This window comes from Hyposmocoma kahamanoa, unplaced genomic scaffold, assembly GCF_003589595.1.
Source record: "Hyposmocoma kahamanoa isolate Upper Pololo Valley unplaced genomic scaffold, ASM358959v1 94, whole genome shotgun sequence".
NCBI classification, from domain to species: Eukaryota; Metazoa; Arthropoda; class Insecta; order Lepidoptera; family Cosmopterigidae; genus Hyposmocoma; species Hyposmocoma kahamanoa.
The window spans coordinates 10,256,189-10,281,232 of record NW_020654878.1 but is presented as its reverse complement, the minus strand read 5'-3'; the positions used below and the strand labels follow the sequence as shown (position 1 = coordinate 10,281,232).

Below are 25,044 nucleotides of genomic sequence, written 5' to 3'. Positions count from 1 at the left end.
AATTATATATTTGTATATATTTACCGCCTACTCTTTTCACAAAATATAATTACCTACAAAGGACTAAGCATCTTGGTTATTTCATAAGGGACTATATTTGATTTGCAAAATAGAACCAAATGCATCTTGGTTCCTTTTAGCAATAAAAAGAAAAGAAATTCGTTAACGAGAACCATGTGGCTTGGTTCTAGTTTTCGTAATGAAACGCTAAAGATCCACAGGTACCATGTCACTTGGATCCATTTAGCATATTTGAAAAATAAATTAAATGAAGTTAAGCAGCATGGTTATTTTTAGCTTTTAAAAAGTTCTATGGTTGGTACCCTGGAGGACTTTTATTTTCTCCGTTTTGGCTTGGTATATTATAATATATCCTGGCAATATATACCAATATATTGCCAGGATATTTTGTGAGCAGGTAAAGGTCACATCTGTGTTCTACCTAAACACAACTCATCTCACTCGAGGTGTGGGTTGGTTCTTGTTTGCATAACTATGTCCATTTAATTATGTGATGACCAATTTTTTGAATGTTTTATCTATATATTGTAAATCTTAGAACCCAGATTAATGAAACGAATTATTTTTCAATGTTTCATACCACTTCTTGCATGGAGACAACATTGTGATTCTTGCAGCACTTATCTCCCCCCACCACAAGACAATCCATGCAGATGGACTTGGAACAATCCTTGCAGAAATAATCCAGAGACTTGCCGTTATGGACCTTGCAGGTATTAGGTTGCATAATTCGTTCTAAAAGAAAAGCATTTTATATCAATCTCATAAGTTTTTTATGGTTAAGTCTTGTATAAGATTTCAATCTAATTTTCTAATTCTTAATCAAATCTCTCACATTGTTCATTATCAAATATCGAGCTCTAATATCACTTGTGTATGTTGTCATTTAGAACAGAATAATTTTTTATAGTGTCTGCCTTTGTGTGCTCTTTGTTATGGATATCAAATTACAAACTAATGCGAAGTAACATTAAACTTATAGAAGCCATTTTGTAACATTAAATATACAATGTATCAGTTATAAGCTAAAATCCCCGTAGTTTGCGGAATTTCCCAGAAATTGGCAACTCTGCTCAGCAATCACATCGTGGTGGGAAACGGCCGCATACGCGTTGAAACTTGTCGGTGGACCGCCGAATGCCGAATGGGACAGTCGCCCATAGCGTTTACACCTAGTCGAGTCGGTCGACTTCGACTGCGAACTACAGTTGTACGACGATTTAGGATTTACATCGGGTAATTGCGAGCAAACGGAGTCGACCTGTCGGCCTCAGTGTAAATGCGCCCTTACTAGCTTACCACGAGGGGGCTGGGAGGCTACACTCGTTCTCCGTCCGAAATAAATATTGTCAAATAAGCAATATTCCACCAAATCAAAAGGTGATGTCAAGTAAGAAGCTCATGGAGTAGACATCCTGGTTAGTTAAAAAAATATACCTATTTGATTTATGACACATTTAACACTTTTTTTTAAGGCATGACACAGAAGTAAATGTATGGTATGGTGTAATGGGTCGGTGTCCACCACTCGTAATGGCTATAAAAATAAAATATTTTTTTTTTGTATGTGGGAAGATCAAATTCCAAGGACGTAGAATCCAATTTTATCATTTGTAATGACTCCTTCAGTTTCATTATTCAGTTTTATTATTTGTCGAAAACTGGCGTTTTTATGAAAAAATGGTAGTAACAATTAAAAAAGGTATAAACCAAAACCTTTACAAATTTGTTTTACCCTTGTTTAGTAAACTTTGTAGTTTGGCTTTACACCTCTCTTCCCCAAAGTATCAAAATATAGTTACCTAAACCTCAACAATATGTATATTAGTTATCAATAGACATTCAATTTAATGTCATAATGGTGTATTGGCTTCACATCAATCTGTTACCAATGTTTATAACTTACCAATGTTCTGCAAGACATGATTTTTGAAAATGATAAAATTTTTATGAGATTTATTGAAACATGTGTCACATAAGATTGTAGCGCATTGTTGGCACATCTTGGAAGTGCGGTTGTGACACTCCATACATTGCCCTGCAAATTTCAAAATTATAAACCCATAATAATCTGCACATCATTGAGATTAAGTAAAATTTAACAATATTTATTACCTTGGGTGATATCCGTATCCTTTATAACAGATTGGAGGTCAATAAAGTAGTTTTCCTCTTTCTTTTTTGGCGCCTCAGAGTTATGCTGTGGATGAAAACCTATATTGGAACTAGTAGTAACAAACAAATATTATTAATAAATTCTATGATTATTGTACAAGTAATTTAAAAATAGTACAATTTCAATTCTTTTGCTGGATCAACAACTATGCTAAGGGAACTTGGCCACCGTTTTACAGAATATTTTTTATTTCGCTGGATTGGTTGGGAATCTGATGGTCATGCACGTCTTATAAGTACTCATACTTCTTTTGTTTCAATTTAATTTTTTTATTCATGTGATTGTCGTTATTGAAAAGCATTCTTTACTACTGAATTAATAGAACAATTTTGAAAAATAAAATCACATATAGTATATATTGTTTACATTACATTCTAAATTATTGAAAATGTCCGATTATTTGATGCAGCTTTACAAAATACTCTTATTTTGGTCAAGGAATATTAATTAAACTATTACTTTATTATAAACTATGTCGCATTTCGTAATTTTTCGGTAGATATTTTGTGTTATAATTATTATATACAGTACTTAATAATTATAACAAACTAGTGGAGCTATTTCACAAAAAAATAAAATAAATCAATAGATACTTTCTCTTTAAGCATTGGAGTTTCAATGCCTGACAGATATTATGTACTTAGGCAGCCTAGGAGTTTTCAGTAATATATTGTCATATCAAATCACTGGCTATTATTTTTATAACGGACACTATTCTGATATACAATCAATTAAACAGTAGTGACCAATGAGTAATGTTACAGACCTCTATTACTTGCAAGGCAAGCTCCCCCAGCAATGTCAAGTTAGCCGGAAAAAGTTGATAAAACTTGATCTTCTTCTGTTCTAAAAGGGCTAAGTCAGTCGAGCTAAGTTCCATATCCCGATGGCATACTTTGCACTCTATGGGCTCTGCAAACTTTATTATGTGCCCAATGCATGTTTCACACATGCTGTGGCCGCATGATAGGAATAATGGAATGTTTCCTTTAGTTTGTGATCCCACTGTAAATGTTTTTAATGTAGAAATCAAATGCAATGGAAAATAAAGCACAAGGTCAAAAGTTAAACAAAAAAATGTTATGTGAATTGAAGTATATTGGGTTTAGGATATTCTAGAAAAAAAAAACAGGTGTTAGTAAACACAATGAAATGATTTGAAATGAACATATAATGTTGAAATAAATGCACTAGTGGGAAAGAATCATAAGTTTGGAAGTCGAAAACAAATTTTGGTTAGGGCCTTTATGCACTAAAAGCATTAAGAAAATTCACGTTTCTAATATACGTTTGATAGGTCTTGAAATTTATTTTTGACTAATTTTCTAATTCCGGCAACCTTGCAAATAGGTTCTTTTTCATTCACAATACAAATTACTCTAAGTATTTATATTCATATTGTAACGCACGCAAGACGCATAGATTGTAACACAGATGTGAACCCGATCCGGGTTTATATGTTGAATTGAAAGATTAACATATCAAGGCTTTCAAAAATACTCTCAGAAAAGAGACTCAAACATATACTCACATAATTAAACAGAGGGTTATATATTAAAAAAACAGGCGAATCTGGCGCACAAAGCCAACAAATCGAATGTGACTTTTTTAATAAATGGGAAAAAGCTCTTATTCTTATCAAAGTTTAGCGATATATATAATAAAAATATGACTTACATTTGAGATGGTAAAGCTGACTGCAGTTTGGGCAGGATTTCTTAAGTTTAAGATCCATTGTAACGAGTTACTCTTGTTTTTACTTATATTTAAATTAGACTATGTAGGCATGTTAACAGTACCTACATACACAATGACAATGATATTATGATCTACGAATGATCTATTATAAGCTGTTCAAAATTTTACTCAATTCTATTATTTTTTGTCGCGATCGGCGAGTAACGGAAAGAATAAGTTTACGAATTATAGATAGGTACGCAAAATGGCAAATAACAAACAAAGACAAAATAGAATTGGCATAAACAGACAACAATTTTCGTTGCTTTGGAAAGGCACAGTAAAGAAAATGTTACATCTCTTACTACTTTATGTGAATTAATTGAGTGTGGAAAGAGATCGGTATATTAAATCCGACTCCAGTCATGAGATCGTCAATTCACGCGGGTATTTCAAATGTTTGTGAAGGATGGAAAAAAATTTTAACTGTCGAGTTTTTAAATGGAGACATTTAATTTTTATTTATTCACCAAAACATTTCATTACCATATCTTTCTTGCCTAAGATACTAGAAATAGACCACATATTAGAAAAAGATGTTAAATATCTAACAAGAAAGATAATATGATAGTTCTACACTACTTATTCATAATATTACGTATGTTTACAGTCAATATACATATTTGTTTAATTTTTGTAATGATTGAGATGAAGAGTCGTTTAAAAAAGAAATAAGTAGAGTAAGAGGTCAGTTTATTTTGTATAACTTAGTTCAGTTGATAGAGTCGACATTGTGTAGAGTCAGAAGCCGTAATGCGCGTTGAGTGGACGAACATTGCTCGCTTGGCCGTCCCCAAAAGCGCACGCGAGCGCTGTGAAGTTGTGTAATTTGCCGGTGCGGTGACTTATTGTATATCAACCGCAAGTTACGAAATCAACCCTGGGACCTTCATAATTTTGACTGTCTTCAATGCCGACTGAAAGCTTTATCAAGACGCGGACTTAAGTTGAAAACATGTGTGCACGTATCGTGATTTCATTCCAATTTTGAATATTCCTTTGATGCCCATGATGATTAGGACAGTTTTTGGTGTGTATGCCTTGGTGCTGTTGTCACTGTTTTCTTTCACTGGTAAGAAACAAGTTCAAAATTTATTTAGAAAAAACTACGTTCATTGGTGACTGTGAATATAAATAAAAAATAAGTGAAGCTTTGGAATACTTATTCATACTTAGGTATTATTAACATTAAGTACTATATTGTGTATTTAAATCCACTTCAAAAATAATCCAAGCTTTTTGCTTAAAATATTATTTAAACGACCAGTTTGCCCCCGTCACACTATACATATATACCTACTTTTTTTGGTGTATGAATGACATCTTTTATTTTTGCGCAAATAGTAATTTGTGAACAAAGTGTTATGATTTCTGAAGAAAAGCCTATCACGTCTATACAAAATGAAATAATATTCGTTTGGACGATACATTCATTTCCGTTTCAGACAGTGCCGAGGAAGGTGCGCGTGTAAAAAGGCCACGAGCAGGAGATTTGCAGTTATCGCGCGAACCCGCTCAAGAATTGGATGCTCCAGAGCCGGAGCAAGCCACTGGTCCTGCGCCCCACGCCTTCATCAGCCCCTCAGTCAAAGAATACCTTGAACTCGGTGTCGCTATACCTGGTATGTTTAATTCGATTAAGCCTGCGTTTATGTTTAAATTTATTACGTCATATTTATGGAAAGCAATATGGAATGATAATAATTGCAAGTATCATGTTTTTATAAAAAAAAATATTTGTAGTTGGTGGCATCTGCCTGCGAATTGATGCTAACAAAGGAATTAAAAATACTCCATGTGCTTATCGAAGTTATAAACCATTGATTTACGAAAATGCACTTAAATCCGTTGTACGCGATTGAGTAACAAACTTCTGAACAGAGTAGGTAAATTGGTAAAGAAATTTCTAAAATAATTACTTATTCTCCAAAAACTAAAGAGAATTTCGAGTTTTGGCAGATTTTACCTACTTATACGTTCGTATACCTGTTAAGAATGCCATCCATTGTAATGGAATTGACTTATTTCGCTGGCAATTGCAAATAGTTTTATATCTTAATATCAAGTAGTCATTAATTTAATATATATATATATATAACATATCTGTTTGAACTTTAAAGACAACTAGGATAGGTATATTTTAATTGTTTACAGGATTCATATAATGAATAATTAACTAAATTTATTTTGGCCTCGACATTTGTGAACATAAAAATCATACTATGAACAAGTTTACGGATCTTTTTTTTTTATGAATTACAAATTAATTTTAATTTTTTTTTGTATAATTAAACTCTTGCCTTAATAATATTATATATTGTAGGATCAAAATGGCATTAAACATATCAAGCAGGTGTTTAATGATCAAGGTTTTCGATAGGTAAAGGCTACTTATATATCAAGATGATTCATACAATTTTATTGTTTAGCAGTTTAGCACGTATTCCGTGCGCTTCATTCCTACTAACGTATCTTTTTAGTGATCTTAGATTTTATTAAGAGGCTATTACACGTTATTAAGAGGCTTAATAGCCTTTAAATTAAGCATACCTATGTTAATACATAGGTATGCTTAAAATCTTAAATACAGAATACAAATTTTTAACATAAAGCTGGAGTGGTTAGAATTCGTAATGTTGAATGCGTAAGATGGCTCTCAGAATCAAAAGGTCGACTAGGAGGTCAGGTATCTTAGGGCATCGACTGTACATACATATCTAATTCCAATTACACAATAGTTATAACACATATATATATACATTTCCATTACTTGCAGATATATACAAAACTCGTCTTTATAGTACCTATAGGTGAAAGTGGATGATGAGCGTGCATGTTAACCAGAGTGATCAGGTGATGGGTGAAGGCCAGGGCAAAAGTATTAAGAATAATCGAACGTGTATGAAAAGGACTGTTGCGAATGGAGGAAGTAAAAGAGATGCAGAAGTGCAGTGCATGAAGTCTATTCACTACCTCATTGGAAACAGTCATGATGGTATCTGTGTATGTAGGTATCATAAAGTGCCTGGAAATCCCCAGCGATATAGATTTTTCCAATTACTGTATCGAAACATCAAAAAATTGCGTTCCTTGTAAAAGAAAACATATATTTTTCATATCATAAAAGCTTTTCAATCAATAGTATTCATAGAATTTTGAGTAAAGAAATACCCTTCTTTGCTTGAGAGAACTTAACGATAAAATAACTTAAATATAATTATGAAGTATTAAAAAGTATCGACTGACTTATGTATGTATGAATTATACATTTTTTATAAAAAAAAATCTACTTCGTGGAATTACATGTATTTGCAATGTTTTATTGAAATCGGTTTTTTTAATAATATACATATGACACGACTATCCATAACAATTGCAGCGCTACTTAGAGCATTAAATCGCAAAGGTCTTATGAGCACTGCGTCCGTCACCCGGACTTAACCATAACCCACCCATAACTTGGCACGTCCCCTGTGCCTGTAATTTCACCAGCACCCTTACCCTTCTAAACCGGAACGCAGCAATGCTCACATTACTGGTTGGCTGCAGAAATACGTAAGGTGGCACTACTTTCCTGGATGAACTCTTTCACAAAGAGCTCTACTATTACTAAAACGATTAACGGGAAGTGGGTGAAATCCAGTAAACCGGATTCATTTCCTGATTTGCCATTCTTAGAGGTGGAATATTTTTTTAAATTTGAATGGGATTACAACTGAGATTCTCCCTTATTAACACAAAAATGTCGGATTGATTACGTAATATACTAAAAAAAAATACAGTCGAATTGAGAACCTCCTCCTTTTTTCAAGGCACTTGAAAATCGCGATTATACATAGTATGATTCGAAAGCAACTTGATCAGTAGGTCGTCCATAAATTATACTGCCCTAACTACGTTTGTGTTATTGCGGCACCGAGTCGTATCATACTATAAATACACAACGGGTTTATGTAATCGTGTAATTATGAGAAATGATACCAACACCTTATACCTATGACTAGGCGTCTCTCGCAACTGTATTTCAGGTATATTCTTAACCTAGGTGTGGTTTTTGGAAAAGGAATCGTAGTCTAAGCTGCGTCTTATATTGGAAATATATGCGGATTTATAATTGTGCACATAGTTACGTAATATTGACCTATGTCGACGGCCGTCTTTACGCTTTTAGATTATATTGTATCGTTTGCAGTTCTTGAAATACTTTCTTATTTGATGGAGATGACTATGCACTATGTGATAATCTAGAATCCGAAAATGTACATAGAACTGGATGAGAAACAATCAGTTGACTATACCACAACAAATGGTTATTATTGGTCCATTATTGGTGTATTGCGCCTTATCTTTAAAGGTAGGACTTTAAAAGACGAAATAACCAATACACCATAGTACCGCTCATAGAGCTTTATCTAAGCTATAGGTTGGAAAAGACACGGGCGGTCTACCGTACGGCGTTTCGAAATTTTAAACAACATCTTATTATTTATTTATCGCTCCTTCTGTAAACCTTACTTAGTGTTTTGTAATGTATCTCAGTAGTGGTCGGTATCGCTTATTCTAAACGTTTGATTGGTGTTGTTGTGGTTTTGTAATTTTTCTTAGTATTTCCAAGATACTCTGTACCTCAATGATTAATCTTTATCATCTACATAAATGAGTACGCGCGCTATTTCTTAGGTCCAAGGTAAATCAAATTTAATTTTTGCAATATTAACACAATTATATGAAGTTGGCGAAAATTTTGTTAGTAGAATCTGTTGTGATTAATTAACACTGCCTGCATGTCATAAATTCTTCTCTGAATGAATGAACAAATTTATATTTTGAATATATTATAACAATAGAAGTAGTTTACGAATTTCAGGAAAAGAGTAATCATGTAACTCAAAAAGGTAAAACTGAATTATATTAGTAACTATGAAATTGAGGTTCAGAGTTGTACCATAGAGAGGGCTAGCTCCGTGCCTTACGCAGCCTTGCTCTCTGCTTTGTCTTAATTCTTAATTGTGAACAATCGCGCATTATATAGACGAGGTCGTACTCGACCAAGGCACCCGGTGCAAGTCACTTGTGCAACATCTCATTACCATAGGATAGATCACGAAGACGAAAGAAAGCTTGTCTATTTGTCATTTCATTGTCACGACTTTAATGCACTTTTTATTTGAAGTGCTGTTTTGGTACAAGACATTACAAAAGTAACGGTACGGTATCGTAAAAAATTATCTTTGTTACGAAAAACGACTGAAATAACGATTTATTTATTAATTTATATTTTAATTACGTCATGAGAATTATTATATATAATTACTAAATACTGCCTTCTGATAATTAGTCAAAGAAGAATACTTATAGCTATGATAAAGGATAAAGATTGCTTCATCCTTTATCATAGTTCGTAAATATATGCAAATACAATAACGATTCTAGAGCAAGATAAACGTAATTACAGACATTGGCACGGTGAATTATTTAATTGCATTAGCGTCTATGATTAAGAAATTTACAGTGTAGTTTGTGTTACTATTGAATTAAATTTTCATACACTGTCTTTATATCGATCGATGTTTGTGCAAGATGGTGATATATGTGCTATCAGTCACAGGTGTTACACTTTTACTCTCTTTTATTACTATATAGCAATTGTAAAGTATCACACAAGTAAGAGTAAATATATCAGGTACATACACAGAAAGCATACGTTAAGTAGCATGTAATTTTTAATGAACAATGAAATTTTTTATTATTTGTATTGTCGATAAAAATGATCTGTTTTTTGCATATTTCAATCTTTTCGCATTTTGTAGGCTTTCGAATTGGCGCCGTTGTTTATAAAAACATCTAGTGTAAATATTTCTAAGCTTCCCCAAGTACGAGCGATTACAAAACATTATCATCGTAGCGCCTCGTGTTAATTTAATTTTGCTAATAGCCGAGACACTGAATTGCTAGCATTGTCTTGTATCGCTCTGACATTCTGAAGCTAAGCCTGAGGTCGAGCGAAGGCAGTCATGTGTGTAGGCATATATGAGTAGTACTTCATTCTAGAATGACCCTTTTTATGTCTATAACTAATTAAATATGGCATGGCGGGGACTTCTGTGTTTGTAACTCACTTTCTTTAGGCACCTACCTATTTGGATTTTCACAGAACTCTTAAGTCTAGCAACAGGCACTGACAAAGTCGTCGACCGTGATGATGTATCATGTAGGTACATACAAAAAATAATAACAAATTGCTTACGTTTTGAACAATCGACGTTTACATATGTATTTTGTATATCTATAGTATGTTTTAACAAACAGAATTCTTATCGATTGTTCGTTCCATGATATAGAACACAAATTTATTACGTACATTGACAATATACTTTTTAGTATATCTAATGTATTTCTGTCAAAATTTCCATTAATGTTAACTACGCCATATTTTCACGTAATAATAAAGAGTAGAAAAAAAAAACAGTACGTTTTTGTGCTATGTGCCTGTACGTATTTCACTAACATGTCTGGTACTAATTTCATTATGAAATAGGAAGTAGCTATGTATCAAATATGACCGTCAATCAAAGTTAAGAAGCGCAATAAGTCCAGTTTGCAGGACACGTTGCACTACGACCTCTGCGGTAGGTGATAAACGGCAACGCATAATATGCAGTTTTTGGGTCACGGCGATTTTCATTACGAACCGCTTGCAAGAGGTGCTCACTGTTTATTTGTTCCGTCAGCTTCAGACATCACCATTTACATTGAATACAGTAATTACACCTCCTACTATAGCCTGATTTTGTACAAATATTTTTGTAAATTCCGCACAAGATACTGTGGAATCTGGCTTAATACATAGAATGAATGAGGTTTCTAAACATTCAATTAAGCAAACATTCATATAGTCAATTGAAAAAATGATATAATTGAAACTGGTGAGTCGATTAAATTTTCCGAAGCCTTCAATTAGAGTCCAAAAATACACGTAATTATAGTATGGGTTCTTGTAATATATGTATGTTTTACTGTTCATCCACTCAGTTTATCGGGGTGTAAATAATGCGAGCCTTATTTTATTTAGTTGGTGCTTACGACAACCGCAAATTCAATAAAAACATGCGTAGTCGTACAAATTTTGCTAGAACATCTCTACATAAACACGAAGATGGTAGCCGAATATGTGCCTTAAAATGCTACAATATGACCATGAATTAAGCGCTCATATGGTATACGTCTACTTTAATTAACATTATTGCATTTTATGAGCTCTGTTAATGTGTTTAAGAAGTGTAAAGATAGAAATAAACGTTAGGTAAAAGAAGTAATCGTAAAAACGTGGTGGGTAGGTGCGATTAAAGTAAGTGGTATGTTTATTGTACATAAGAAGTTGTTTACTTAAAAAAATTAAATGATTAAACTAAAAATATAGCGAATAGATTATTTATTAATGAAGTTGAAATGTGTTAGTAGCTTACACAAACTTTTATGTGACATCAATTGCATAAATTTAAGCATTGACAAACAATGACAAATCTATTATAAATATTTTGGTTATGCGATATACATGCGTCTACAGTATTGAGAAATACCTTAGAGGATGGGAAAAAATAAAGGAGAAATACTTACCAATATGAACATATTGGTTCGTTAATTTATCGAACAAGGTTGTCGCACTATTGATATTTGGCATGACATTAATAATTGTTTCCTGCATTTACGTAATTTTTGACAGTTAAACAATGCTTGTCGCATTGACGTACATATATTTGTTGACAACTGTATGCGTAGGAGCGTTAAAATGAACGGTATCATAGTGATAAAGTGCTTGTATGCTGTTCTTGTTCTCCTTCAGTTGTAGGTCCAATCGAAATTTTGATTTGACTCTTTGTATCTTGTATGAATTTCTTAGTACTTTGAAATGTACTCGCAAGTTTACTTGTACGTGCACTTACGCAATTTGCTAATAAAATAATACCTAATTTACTTCATAGTTGTATGTGTATATTAATAAAGAAAACAGTTTCTGACTAAGACATGACATTGCTGTTTGAGTTTTGTAGTAGATGATATGATAACTATTACGATGTAAAGTGTTGACAGCGGGATGACAGGGAACGTTAATTAAATGTGCATCAAACGCACCGGCGACGGAACGTGGTTGTACCGTGAGGTACTGAACGATAATTACACATAATACGAGCCATTAAGTTGTCATTGCTATGCCGACTGGAGATTTGAATGCCGGAACGATGCTGGCAGAATATTTAATGCAGTTTCTCTAATGTATGAAACATTATTCGAATTATTTAAATTTTTTAAGTGGAACTCTTATGCAAGTGAACTCTTGGTAATTTCCCAATAATGGGAATGCTTCCGTGCAGTCATAGATATGGAACCTATCCATGATTTTGTTACTTAGAATAATAACTGGTTGATAACTGATAAATAAATGGTTTTGTTTACTTAAGTATTTGTCGCAATAGTGTTTGACCGGTACGTAGGCTAAAGGAATCAAGATTCGGAACAACAAAACTACTCCAAATTTTTACATAAACATCGAATTAGTTATTATATTATAGGTTAATCATGTTTAATACAAATTGTCATTGTAAAAACGTTAACTCATGATAAATAATAGTGCAAAATAATATGACACACGAGTGTGGAGTGCACGTCAATTCGGCGGGCGCGGCGGCCGCATTGCGCCATGCGCTTGCGCCATTATAGCTGGCTATTATTCACGATAAAGATAACGACTGCCTATCGAGTGTCACCGCGCAATACCTTCACATACGAGCCTAATTAGTATTGTTTAGATATACAAGTCTTTCAATAAAATGATATATCGATATTGTTTTTACGGGCATCGACTCTACGATAAAAATATATCTATCATTCAATTATAAGGCTAATAACATGACTTTCGTGGTCAGAGTATTTCTAACATTCGTATAAAATTTCCTTCATCAACTGATATAAAAAGTTGACCTTTCAAAATTCTAAAACCAAGTAAAATAAATAAACAGCGATGTTTATCATAGAAGATGTTCATAAATGAAATCACTTCCACAATAGAGTTATTTGAGTTCGTGACCAGTCGAGCCGGTTTGCCAAAGATGTGCAATATCACAAAAACGTTATTGAATAGATACAAACGACGATTTGGCTACGAAATAGACGACTGCTTGTTAGAATTTGTATGAATATATGTATGTACAGTGAAGGACACTTTTTTGTAGATGTTTTATTTCTAAATATTGAAGTCGTTATTTTCACCTATATACTATTGCTATTACATCCGATGTTTTTGCACTGCTTTGGTATGGTATTACTCTTTTTAAATTGAACATTTAAAGATACATACCTAAATTAAGCCACCAGTTTCAAAATCATATTATGTATAAATCTATGGCTTGGTACACGAAGTCAGTAAGTAAAATAGACTTAGGCGGTTCTTGTAGGTACTACGCCCCAAAATAACACCAACCGTTCGTACGGTAATGTTCTTTTCTATTATACCAAGTAGAATTTTCATGCAATCGATATGACAACTGCATGCAATTTATATGACAGTTGCCCTTGGTAGCTTTGGAGATGACCTGACCTGAACCCTGGCTATTCAACACCGCACCTACGTCATGCATCTGATACGAACGTATGGCAATTACTATTAAACTTGTACGGTAAATTGTTGTTTAATAATCTAAATACACAACTGTTGTTTTCAAGGCAGTGAGTTAACATTTAAACTGTGTTTGATTGGTAATATTAAGCTAAGTATTCATTGTACGTAAATTTATAACATTTTTATACTAGGTTTGTGTCTTGCCTATAATAAAGAATCACAATAATAATAATAATAATAATGATGATAATAATAATAACGTACACACTCAACATAGCCCCGCACTAGGGAAAACCCTGAGTCGCGGGTGCCATGGAAACACACATAGAAAACCACAAATTACACCCGAACTAACGAGAGAAATAAATGTAGGTCATACAAATATTTCTCCCGATCCGGGAAACGAATCTGGGACCTCTGCGTGGCAGTCCGGCGTGATAACCGTTCGGTCTCGGAGGCAGTTGACAAAAATATGTTGTTCTTTAGAATTAGAATATGATTATATACAGGATTATTTGTAAAATACTAACAACCTCGCAAGACTAACATCTTAAACAGCTACTAGTTCTATGACTTTTTTAAAAACGATAAATTTACCAAATATAACTCTTTGAGTTTTTGTTGTAGTATCTGACATTTTTTAGATCTGTATTTGGTAGTAAGGTAGTAAGTTCAAACGTTCAAGTATCTTCTTCGACGACCTCCATCCCCATTCTTGCGTTTTGCATTGGATAGTATTCACGCTAGCGATTTCGTTACCGTACAGAGTAAGTAACGTTTAAGGTGATCTATTTGAATATTTTTATTTTTGTACGAAAGTATATTAATATAATATGATGTATTATTTAAAGTTTTGAACAAAATTTGTTATTTATGTAATATGGTCCTCTGAGGTTATTAGTATTTTACAAATAACCCAGTTAATATTGCTAATTTGAATAGAATGTTATCATTCACAAATACGTATTGGCTACATTATGTTATGTTTTCGCATACAGTCACATTGTTAAATGCTTTAATGCTTCAAGAAGTCTACGAAAAATCGGAATAATAAATTATTTCGATTACTCCTCAACGATTTATATACCCAACAAAATATTATAATACATAGGTACATAAACAGATGTGACTCCATCGACCTATGACCTTACAAAATATTCCAATACTTGTTATGATTGGCATTATTTATAAAAGTTTTTCATTGTCAATGTTAGAAACATGATAAATGGAGTGTCATCTCTTGTGTTGGTTGATTTGAATTGTTATGTAAACGTGATGTGGTCGGCCTTCGAGATTCCGTGTCCTTTTTGACCTTTAATAGCTTTTTTTATTATTTACCATTATGTCTCAATTTGGTGACATCGATCATAGATGATGTAAGACCGTACTTGAATCCAGCAAAGGTATTATCACAATAATGTACAATTAATTATCAAAAGAATTTTATTACGTTTAAATTATTTTATTATTCATATGAAATCATTAATCAAAGTTCATAATAACGTTTCCGAACTCTAGATATTTTTTATACAATTGCTTTGAGAATGTTACGTGAGATATGACCAGAAGTAATAATGTTAACTATGCCGATATTAAAGGTGCTTCCGTGTCGAAATATAATATGATTGCGATTAGGTTTTCTGCACTTTTATCTTTTTGTAGCGTAAGATGTCTTTGAAGTATTGGCGGAAGTGTTTTGTGTATAAGTGGGCTCATAGTGTGATCATTTCATCTCTACAGGATGGTTACAGTTAGAATCTTCTGACTTCAGTTCCTACGCTCTGTCATAGAGATTGATCAAACAATTCGAAACACATAACATTGTATACAATGGTATAGACATCATAATATAATCTTCATCCTACAGTAGATTGCACTGCTTTGTATCCATTTCAAAAGATAAGCTTGCAGTCATTCATCATGGCTTAAAACTCGAGGTATATTGCGATTAGATTTGTTACATCTTACAACATCTCCACAGTATTAAGGAGATTTCAAACACTTACTACATACTTACATACATTGTGTGTCATTAGCTCGGCCAGTCCTGGTTTTCTAGAACACTACTACGGATAATTTACCTCATGCAACACGTGAAGGGCTCGACATTACTGCAGCATATTATTATACAAAGTAATCAGGAATAGAGTTTACGTAAAATATACACATTTATGTAAACTATCATTTGTTATTAGTTATGTGATATCTAATATCGGACATAAAAGTGTTTTTAGTAATGTACAATATTTAGTTGATTTTAATTACATTGGTTTTAAAAGTAATTTTAATGGAACCTTTAAACCTATGCAAATATTTACACAGTATGTACTTAACCTAATTGGGATTTACGTAAGGTGTAGGTACTAAGATCGGCACTTACGCAAGTTGCCGATCACACTTTCCTTTGACTCTATGACTATTGAGTGTAAAGAGAGTTCGTCGTCATTCTAACAACGGTTTTAAAAGTTGCTATTGCTCCACTGCCATCTCAAATAAAACTCGCGTTACACAATTTCGAAACAGTTTCCTTGCACTTTTAAATATACTTTAATCGGCAACTTTCCAGTACCTTAACGCAAGTCTCAGTTTATTAAATTCAATAAGAAAATGTTCAGATGTTAAAGAAATAAGTTACGTAGACCCTTCATATATAGTAAAATTATTTTTAAACGTAATGACTCTTTTGTATTTTCCACATTAACTTACAAATATTTAGAATATATTCTTGATTTCTTTTCTATCGAATTATTTGACGTTCAATTATCGCCAAGCTACGTTTAAGATTTATTGCAGGCTTATGGCGACAGGAACGCAAAGAGCTTGGGCAATGGCCAACCTCCGACACTTGACGTAATTTGTCTATTGTTCTATGTTCTAAGTCAACAGGGAGCTAGAGGTCCTCGAGTCGGAGTAATGCTTCACCATTTATTGTCGACAGAGATTAAAAAGTATTCGGGAAAGGAAAATTAACGAAATTCTTATGACTTTTTCATTCGCCGTACGGTTCGTCGTCGAAAACCGCATTCTGCAATTACATCGTATATAGTTTACAAGTACATAGATATGATTGTAGACTTTTTTTAATAATACCAAGTGACGGAGTTGACAAGTCAAGTGCGCCTGGTGGTAAGCGACACGCCTATCCAAAACAGTTGCAGTGACACTCAGAGCTTTAAGTCGCAAAGATCTTAGGGGAAATGCCACTGATACCGTCACCCTGAGACATAAGTTGACAAGTCCAATGTGCCTGTAATTTCACCAGCACTCTTACCCTCCCTAACCGGAATGCAACAGAATGAATAGGAGATGGCTAGCAATATTTCCCAGTGAAGAATTTTGGATTTACTGCTATTCTGGATATTTTTAAGTAACTAATATATCCTATAATGAATTAGCATTTGTTATTGAGAATAGTTGATGTTATTTGACTAACCCATTCGAGAACCAATAGTAGTCTCAAGTCTTAGTGAAAGTGAGCTTTGCAGGCGAACTTTCGTTATCTTTATAACTACCGGGATGCCATTATGGCCGGTCGTGCTGCGCTTAGGTCACAGACCACATAAAAGCTTAGGTGGTCATTTAACGATACACAATCTCTTCATTGCAACTAATCTAGGATATTTCGAAGAGCTTATTGTAAAAATATGCTTTCAGGACTTGAGATTTTTTTGATTGCACAATGCAATACAAGAGCTAAATCAAGTTTAAATTTAATTGTCGTACATCTTTCTTAGCCCGGAGATATAGATCGAATAAAATTTATGATTTGCGGAGGCTGTAGAATTATGTTCTCACCTGGTTTATCAATAGACAATTAAAAGCTTGCTACATAAGATGAAATAGCTGTTAGTTATAAAAATAGTAGCTTATAACATTGTTTTACCACGCCTTCGAACTAGATATTTAGTTATTTTCTTTCCAAATGCTTATAATACTCCAGTAAATTGAAATCATAAAAAATGCTATGGCTTCAATTACCAAAAATTAACATATTAAATCAATCTTAAATTAGTTTTTTTTATTATATTAACTGCCTCTGTGGCCGAACGGTTACAATGCAGGACTGCTACGCATAGGTCCCAGGTTCGATTCCCGGGCCGGGAGAAATATTTAATTTTATTTCATTATTGTATGGCCTACATTTATTTCTGTCGTGAGTTTGGGTGTAATTTGTGGTTGTCTATGTGTATGTCCATGGAACCCGCGACACAGGGTTTCCATGGTGCGGGGCCATATTGAGAGTGTGCGTTATTATTATTATTATTATTATGTGTCAAATAATCAATTTCTGAGTTTTGCGTTCTTTTTTAGTGGAGATGATGCTCCGTCCATTTCTGGTAAAATGATTACTTATATAGCACGATCAAGGTTGTGACGTCACAAGCAATAAGTGCTGCTTCGAAGATTTTGTCTGTCACTATTTTGTTTGTATGTCTGTTACTATTTTGTTTTTCAACAAATTTCTAGTTTATTTACTCGTTTTGCAAAAGCATTTCATTTTTAATACTTGTCAAATTACCTAATCCATAAATAAAACGAAATATCCAATTGTAGAAAGCGAGATAGATACTGTCCCGCGGGACCCATCAGTATCTTGACACTGATGGGTCCCGCGGTTATCAACTTCTTGACCTTGGTCAAGAGGGTTTTTTTGATACCTGATTTTATGGAGATGTCTTGGAGGATTATGTTGAATGTATAGCTGTGCTGCTCGCCGCCATGATGGTGCGGTGGCAGCTAATAAGGAGGCTCGCTACACAATACAAATAATAACGCACTTTTAAATGTTATCACAATATTTTTTTATTTTAATTTTAAATTCTTCGGTAAAATACGTAGTTTGTTTTGTTGTACAATAAAGAGTTTACATACATACATAATAACTGTTTTACAGTTGCTATTCATAATACTAGAATTTATAGTTGGAATAGCCATCATGGTTTACGTTTTCTACGCAAATGTTCAGTATTTATTATAAGTACAATAACTATGTTTAACTTAATTGCATGTTCATGTAGCTTATGATTACTTTATGGTCTCGTAAGTGATATATCATACAAATATCGGGCCGTTCACCAGGCGTGGTCTTTTTGTGGTGGGAATACAGAGATACTAAGTTATGCTTGCGGTTGTAAAACCCTAGTGCAGGTATAAAGTTTAGGACGACAGTAAAAGTTTTTTATTTGTCCACATGAAAATATCATTTGGTAGATCTACAATGAATGCGTGTTTAGCGACTCGATATGAAATTCCGTTATATAAAGATAAATTTATTTCAATATTACTTAATCTAATACAATTATAATGAAAACAATGTAATTGAAGATAAAATATTAAAATAAACAGTAATAAACAAAACAAAAAAAAAATCTAAATTATATAAAATAATCATGGTAAAATTAAACATTTTAATCTTAGTGCCTAATAGTGCAATAGCGATGCCTAAACTAAATTTTTTTTAAATTTTTTTTTATATAAATTGGTATCATTAGATGGCTAGACCTATAGGTTTACCTCTACTATGATTTCAGGATGTTGATCCAAGTTTTTTTTATGATACAAAGTGAAGGGACGAACAAGTCGTGCGCCTGGTGTTAAGCGCTACGTCTGTCCATAGCCAGCGCCACTCAGAGCTTTCAATCGCAAAGATCTGAGGGGCACAGCCACTGCGCGCGTGTCACCCTGCGACATAGGTAGACAAGTTCCATGTGCCGGTTATTTCAGCAACACTCTTAACCTTTCAAAACCGAAACGTATTAATGCTACTATTACTGCTTGGCGTCAGAAATTGGCAAGGTGGTAGTACTTCCCTGGAAGAACTCTTTCACAATGAGTTCTAATGTTACTAAAACTTCTAGTTGCATAAAATATTTCTATACAAAAATTTTCAAATTTTAGTTCTACATATAACGCTAGGGTGTGTCACAATTTGTCATAGAAAGTTGTTCCAATATTCGATGCAGCTGCTAGCGACAACCAACTCTGTGCAATAATGCGTTAAGGTTTACTAATTCAATTATAATATACCTAGTGAGTATGAGACAAGTCCAAACTCATCGTGTTCGATTTTTTGTTACTTAGAAAAAAACATTATAATGTGACTTCGTAACTTCGTAGCATTAATACGAGATGTTTTTATACAGAAGACATCAACGACAGACTCTACGTGCTTAATTTTTTTTTACAGCAGTATTTTTTGCTGTTGTCATGTTTTTTCTTCAAATTGTTGTCATTTTATTAAATGTACTATGTTTATCTGCTTATACTATATATGTATTATTTACTATATGTTAGTAGGAAAAATATGCTTTCACGTAATGGATTTTCGGCAACTGAATATTAGGGAAATTTAGAATATTGGTAAAAATATGACAGTTTGCAATAACATTCTGCCGATCTTATCCGGCTTACAGGCAAAAATCACACAAGCGCAGCTCCGTGGTGCTTTGGTTTTATTTCCTATAATTTTTCGTGAGTCGCACACACGGGCACCGCGCTGGCACCCGTATCTCTATTATGCACCTATTGTGTTATCCATCTAAAAGACCTTTACAAAGCTGTAATAGCAACTGTTTCTTTATTTGTATTCCAGGCAAGCCGGGTACGGATTATCCTGTGCTGGGTACAGTCCCCTACACCAATTTCTATTGCGACGAGCAACCTTACCCAGGATTCTTCGCTGATACCGAGACACGGTGCCAAGGTATTCCTTTAATTAATAAAATAAATAGAAGTAAAAAAATCATATATGAAGACCCTGACGTAACTCCACGTTCTGATTTTGATGCCTTTCTATTCTGCAATCACATCTCAGTCTTTGATTAGGCAAATGTTTCTAAAAAAATACAGATCAAAGCGTGCCGGGTACACCCATGATAGAGCTCCGTAACCATTACAATTATATTTTATTTAAAATTAATTTAGTACGCAATAAGAACGACATTTTGAGACTGAAGAATTTAATACAAGAGTCACATAAAGCAATTTGTTGCATTTCATAAGAAATAATGATAATTGGATTTTTTTGTACCTTTGCGTTGTATGGTCTCCAAATTTTGTTTTTTTCCTTTCATTCCTGTAGACCGATCATTAATAAAGTCTTTTACAAGAAATGTCATGCCAATGTGTGTATAAAAGTTCCAGTAATAAGGTTGCAATATAAAGACATTGGATGAAATTTTAAGATTTCCTAGTTTGACTAACGAGCCCTAGAAGGTGCAATAATTGATACTGAGTTGTGACATTGAAAAAAAAAACTATGAAAGCAAATTGTAAAATTATTAAACAATCTAAACTAAATTCGATCGTTTTGTTAAATATCTGCTAATGGAAATTAAATGATATAACAAACCTTCGAACAGCCACTCGTCCTATTAAAATGTATGGGCACTTACTTCATAAACTGATTTTAGTGATTTAGCTCTATTACTAAAACACAAAATAATCAAACAACCCAACCAGCCTCCGTAGCATGGCTACGCATGAGAGTCGCGCGATAAAATTGAAATAAGCGCGCGCTATTGGCTATCTAAATTAGATCTGATTGAGATAGCCAATAGCGCACGCTTATTCCAATTTTATCGCGCGTGTCGCGACTATCATCCGTAGCCATGCTACGGGGGCAAATGTCGGCAATTAAAAAAAAACTTTGATACTGATCGATTTTGTCCATCAATAAAAGATTTTGCTCTCCAAACAATGCAAAAACCACTTTGCGAATTCACACTGATGTTTATGGCAAAGGCCTCGATAAAATGCATTGTAACGGTTGATTTTTACATATTATTGCTGCTTCCGAATTGTTAATAAGTTAATGAATAAGAATGATTTAATTATACCGTGGGAGTGGGCCATGAATTATCACACACAATGGTTCACTTGTAATATCGAAGCAGAATGTACAATAAATTAATTATGTAATGGCTTAAAAAGCGATAACTATAAATGCATCATTACAAGTTTAATTTATACATGATACCCAAAATTATAGGTGTGAATTTCGATATGCTACGGTACTCTAGACTAGAATCTAGAGTACTTAATGTTGTTTGGAAGAGATTGCTATTTAGCAATATACTGGCCTATTGTGCGTTTGATTATTTTATAGTTATTGTTCTGTTGGACCATTGTTATCTTGATGTGCAATAAAGAATGTTTCATTCGTTCGTTTTATGAAGTAAATCTACAGATTAATTTTTATTATAAAGAACATTGAACCGCTAATTACAAGGAACAGTGGATTGCTAATTAGTCCAGAACCGAAATCTTACTGTGACTAAAGTAATTGTATGACGAACTGCACGCGATTCATCAATGTCTAAAACAAACTATTACAAAATCACATTCAAACATTGATCGTAGGCGTAAGTCATGACTTCACTGTATGAAAACTGATATACAAACAAATGGTGGCCATATTGGGCTAAGGCCTTGCCCATATATGACGATTAGCCTGACCTTATAGCTTTTGAGGCCGATTAATTATAACAAAAACTGACCCGGAACGTAATGTTAAGACGTAAACGTGAGATCCGGAATGGAATTTAAGTGAGACTTAACACAATACGTCCTTTAACATATTTAATCGTAAAAGGTTAAAAAGTTTGAGACAAAATCGCGATACTGTATATTGATTTTTGACATAAGATGGTTTCAGAAGAAGGCATTGATTCTTTAAAATTCTACGGTAGTACGGTAGTAGTTACTAGTATGGTAAACGCGTTCAGGATGGCGGAGTTTCGAGGTTTCAGACCACAAACCTACTTCTGAAATGTAATCGAGGACTCGAGGAATCCAACAGTATCACTTTTTTACCGAATATAGATTGACGATACTGGAGTCAAGACTTCGAACTTTTGAAATGACTCTCGCTTGATCAATATTGCCAAGGGTCTTAATTACCTAAGTCCAAATTTTACTTTTTGGTTTTTAGTAGGTGTTTTCTGAAACGTATATTAACATACAGTATATCACAAAGACATCTGAGGTCAGAATGATTTTATGTTTTAACGCAATACATAATAAGTTCAGCTATTAATAAGCTATTAGGAGGAATATACCATATATTTTTTTAAATTACATAGGATACTATCTACTTTTATGTTTGTGTTGATTAAATAAAAAATGGTCATTGCCTAGTGGATTTCCAGTTAAGACACGTCTTAATTAGGTAAGCAGTTTATTAAGTGATTAAGTAGCATTTCGTTGCGGTGGAAACCTGTAGCATGATGACACTTGGTTAATTTGCATTAAGTTACAATACGATTGCAGTCGATAATGCAATATTAAAGGCATTCGAGCGGAAATTCCGAGATTCCTTAATTTGAAATAGCAGTGCAAATACATAAATTTGAATATTAGAATAACTTCGAAGTGCTATAGGAGGGTGTAAAAATGTTTTGGCATCAGTTTGTACTTGATTTCATTCCTAGGTGAACTATAATCGGGGAAAAAAGAAGATATAATACAAAATATTTAGTACGTTTGTGGTATTTTTAACATTCTCAATTAACAACATTTTAAATTTTGTAATTAGCAAACGCGTACCTATTAAATGTATTTATTCTGTAGTGTACAGTCAAGAGCATATCGAGCAATTGATATGCATGAAAACAATAGTAACTCGAGTATGCATGCCTAAATTGAAAATGAGTACCTGTTTTAAACAAAATCAAAAGTGTTAAAAGTATTTGATTATCTTTAAGCTAGAGATGTCAAATCTAGATTGCCAAGTGAAATTTTTCTTCATTTTTGAAAGGTCAAGATATATTATTTTAATAGGTTTCTTCATTTCTACCAGTAGTGGTAATTTTCATTAAATTTGTCGGTGTACCTACTTGTGATCGAGTGTATGTGTATGTGTTATGTGAGGTGTAGAATTGTGAAATTATTTAATTATTCTTTTAAAATACAATTAGTTACTCTAATATTAGCTTATTGTTATAGAGGGCTATAAATCGCAATAATGTCTTGGGAGAGTCACTCTATACACGTATGTAATAAACTGTATAAATTCTTGTTTGCTCTTTACAGACTTTCCAAAACTAAAAACTGCCATACTGTAATGTTGGCATACCATGGTTTTAAGTGATTTTCTGGGGAAACGCTTCGTATAGGGAAATTGTTCTACGAGCTTAAAAGATGTGTACGATTTACTTATTCGCGGCCTTAGGGCGCGTTATCATTATATTATTTATTCATTAAATGAAGTTGTTCACATATAATACAACACGATTAACAGTCATTCACGAATTTTTTTGACGACAAACTGTCGTGACAATAGGAAGAGCTAGAACGACTGTCGTCTGAAAATGTGACGGCAGGTAATAGCACCTTCAAACGATTCTGTCGTGCAAACGACAAGGTGCCTGCCGTAAACCGATAAATTGTCGTCACGATCTAATGGGAACAGTTAGACACAACAGTCGTTCAACGATAAAGTAAACGTGTACAACATAGTCACGACAGATAGTCATGATAAGGGAACAGGCTAGACGCGACTGTCGTCCAACGATAAATAAAACGTTACGACATAATAGGAACGCGCCCTTAGATCTACTGACAGCTGTCGATTATTCTTTAAACGGTTAAAAGAGCCAACGTTCCCAAGTACATGATTCTAGTATGTATGGAATACTAGAATCATGTACATTTCTAAAATATAACCACGAACTGTACAGGGAAAAAAGTTTATTCTGGAATTTAATCTACGCCCTAGAAATTCATAAATGTTCACCACTGTGGTTTATTATGTTTCTGACTATGATGACGAATAAATATATGGATTGCTAAATTGATATTTATTTTCGTATTCCAGCCTGGCACTACTGCGATATCGACGGCCGACAAGCATCATTCCTTTGTCCTAACGGTACAGTCTTCTCCCAAGTGGTCGCTTCATGTGACTGGTGGTTCAACGTGCGATGTGCACTGTCACCTTCGCTATACTCGCTTAACTCCCGATTGTATAGACGAAGAAAGAAAACATCTATACCTAAACCGCACAGGTTGATCGATAAGCAGTTATTGGATGAGATATTTGTGTGATTTTCAACTGTAACCTACACTCGTTATACAGTTTGTAAGAGAAAGGTAGTGATTAAAACGTTGCATTAACAAAACGTGGAAAAAATATTTATTCATGCTGTCGAACCGATGTTGTATAAGATATTTTTGTAAATCTAGAAATGTAAAGAAATATGAAGTACCTATTTGATTTTTTAAACCTGTGACACACTTTTTCTTAATGAAAATTTGGTAAGGTTAATTGAACATTTTATTATAAAATTAAAATTGATATCATATTTTTAAAACGAAAAGATCTAGGTATTAACATAATTAACGTGTTTTTATTTTTCGGTTCTTGATCATGATGCGCATAACTGGATTGAAAAATTGGGCCACTCAGGGATATAATGTGATAACTCTAAAATCTTGAAAATTATAAAATTTGTTTAGTTGTTGTCTAATATTTCTTGGAAAAATGCTACTTTTA

At 33.5% G+C, this 25,044-nt stretch overlaps 2 protein-coding genes across 2 annotated transcripts in view; one reads left to right on the top strand and one right to left on the bottom strand.

Moving 5' to 3' along the window:
- LOC113237740 (RING finger protein 17) overlaps positions 1 to 4,155 on the bottom strand; it is a 67,573-nt gene extending 63,418 nt beyond the window's left edge. The window contains exons 1-5 of the mRNA XM_026474326.1: positions 3,875 to 4,155; positions 2,964 to 3,202; positions 2,137 to 2,221; positions 1,928 to 2,059; positions 602 to 756 (exon numbers count right to left, since the gene is read on the bottom strand). Of these exons, the coding sequence (XP_026330111.1) occupies positions 602 to 756; positions 1,928 to 2,059; positions 2,137 to 2,221; positions 2,964 to 3,202; positions 3,875 to 3,932 (669 nt within the window). The 5' untranslated portion in view covers positions 3,933 to 4,155. The remainder of the gene's footprint in view (positions 1 to 601; positions 757 to 1,927; positions 2,060 to 2,136; positions 2,222 to 2,963; positions 3,203 to 3,874) is intronic.
- Positions 4,156 to 4,687: 532 nt separating this feature from the next.
- On the top strand, positions 4,688 to 24,776 carry LOC113237800. Its single transcript, XM_026474468.1, has 4 exons — positions 4,688 to 5,006; positions 5,380 to 5,556; positions 20,143 to 20,253; positions 24,367 to 24,776. The coding sequence occupies exons 1-4, from the start codon at positions 4,937 to 4,939 to the stop codon at positions 24,594 to 24,596; spliced, it is 588 nt and encodes a 195-aa protein (XP_026330253.1). The 5' UTR covers positions 4,688 to 4,936; the 3' UTR covers positions 24,597 to 24,776.
- The last annotated feature ends 268 nt before the right edge of the window (positions 24,777 to 25,044 follow it).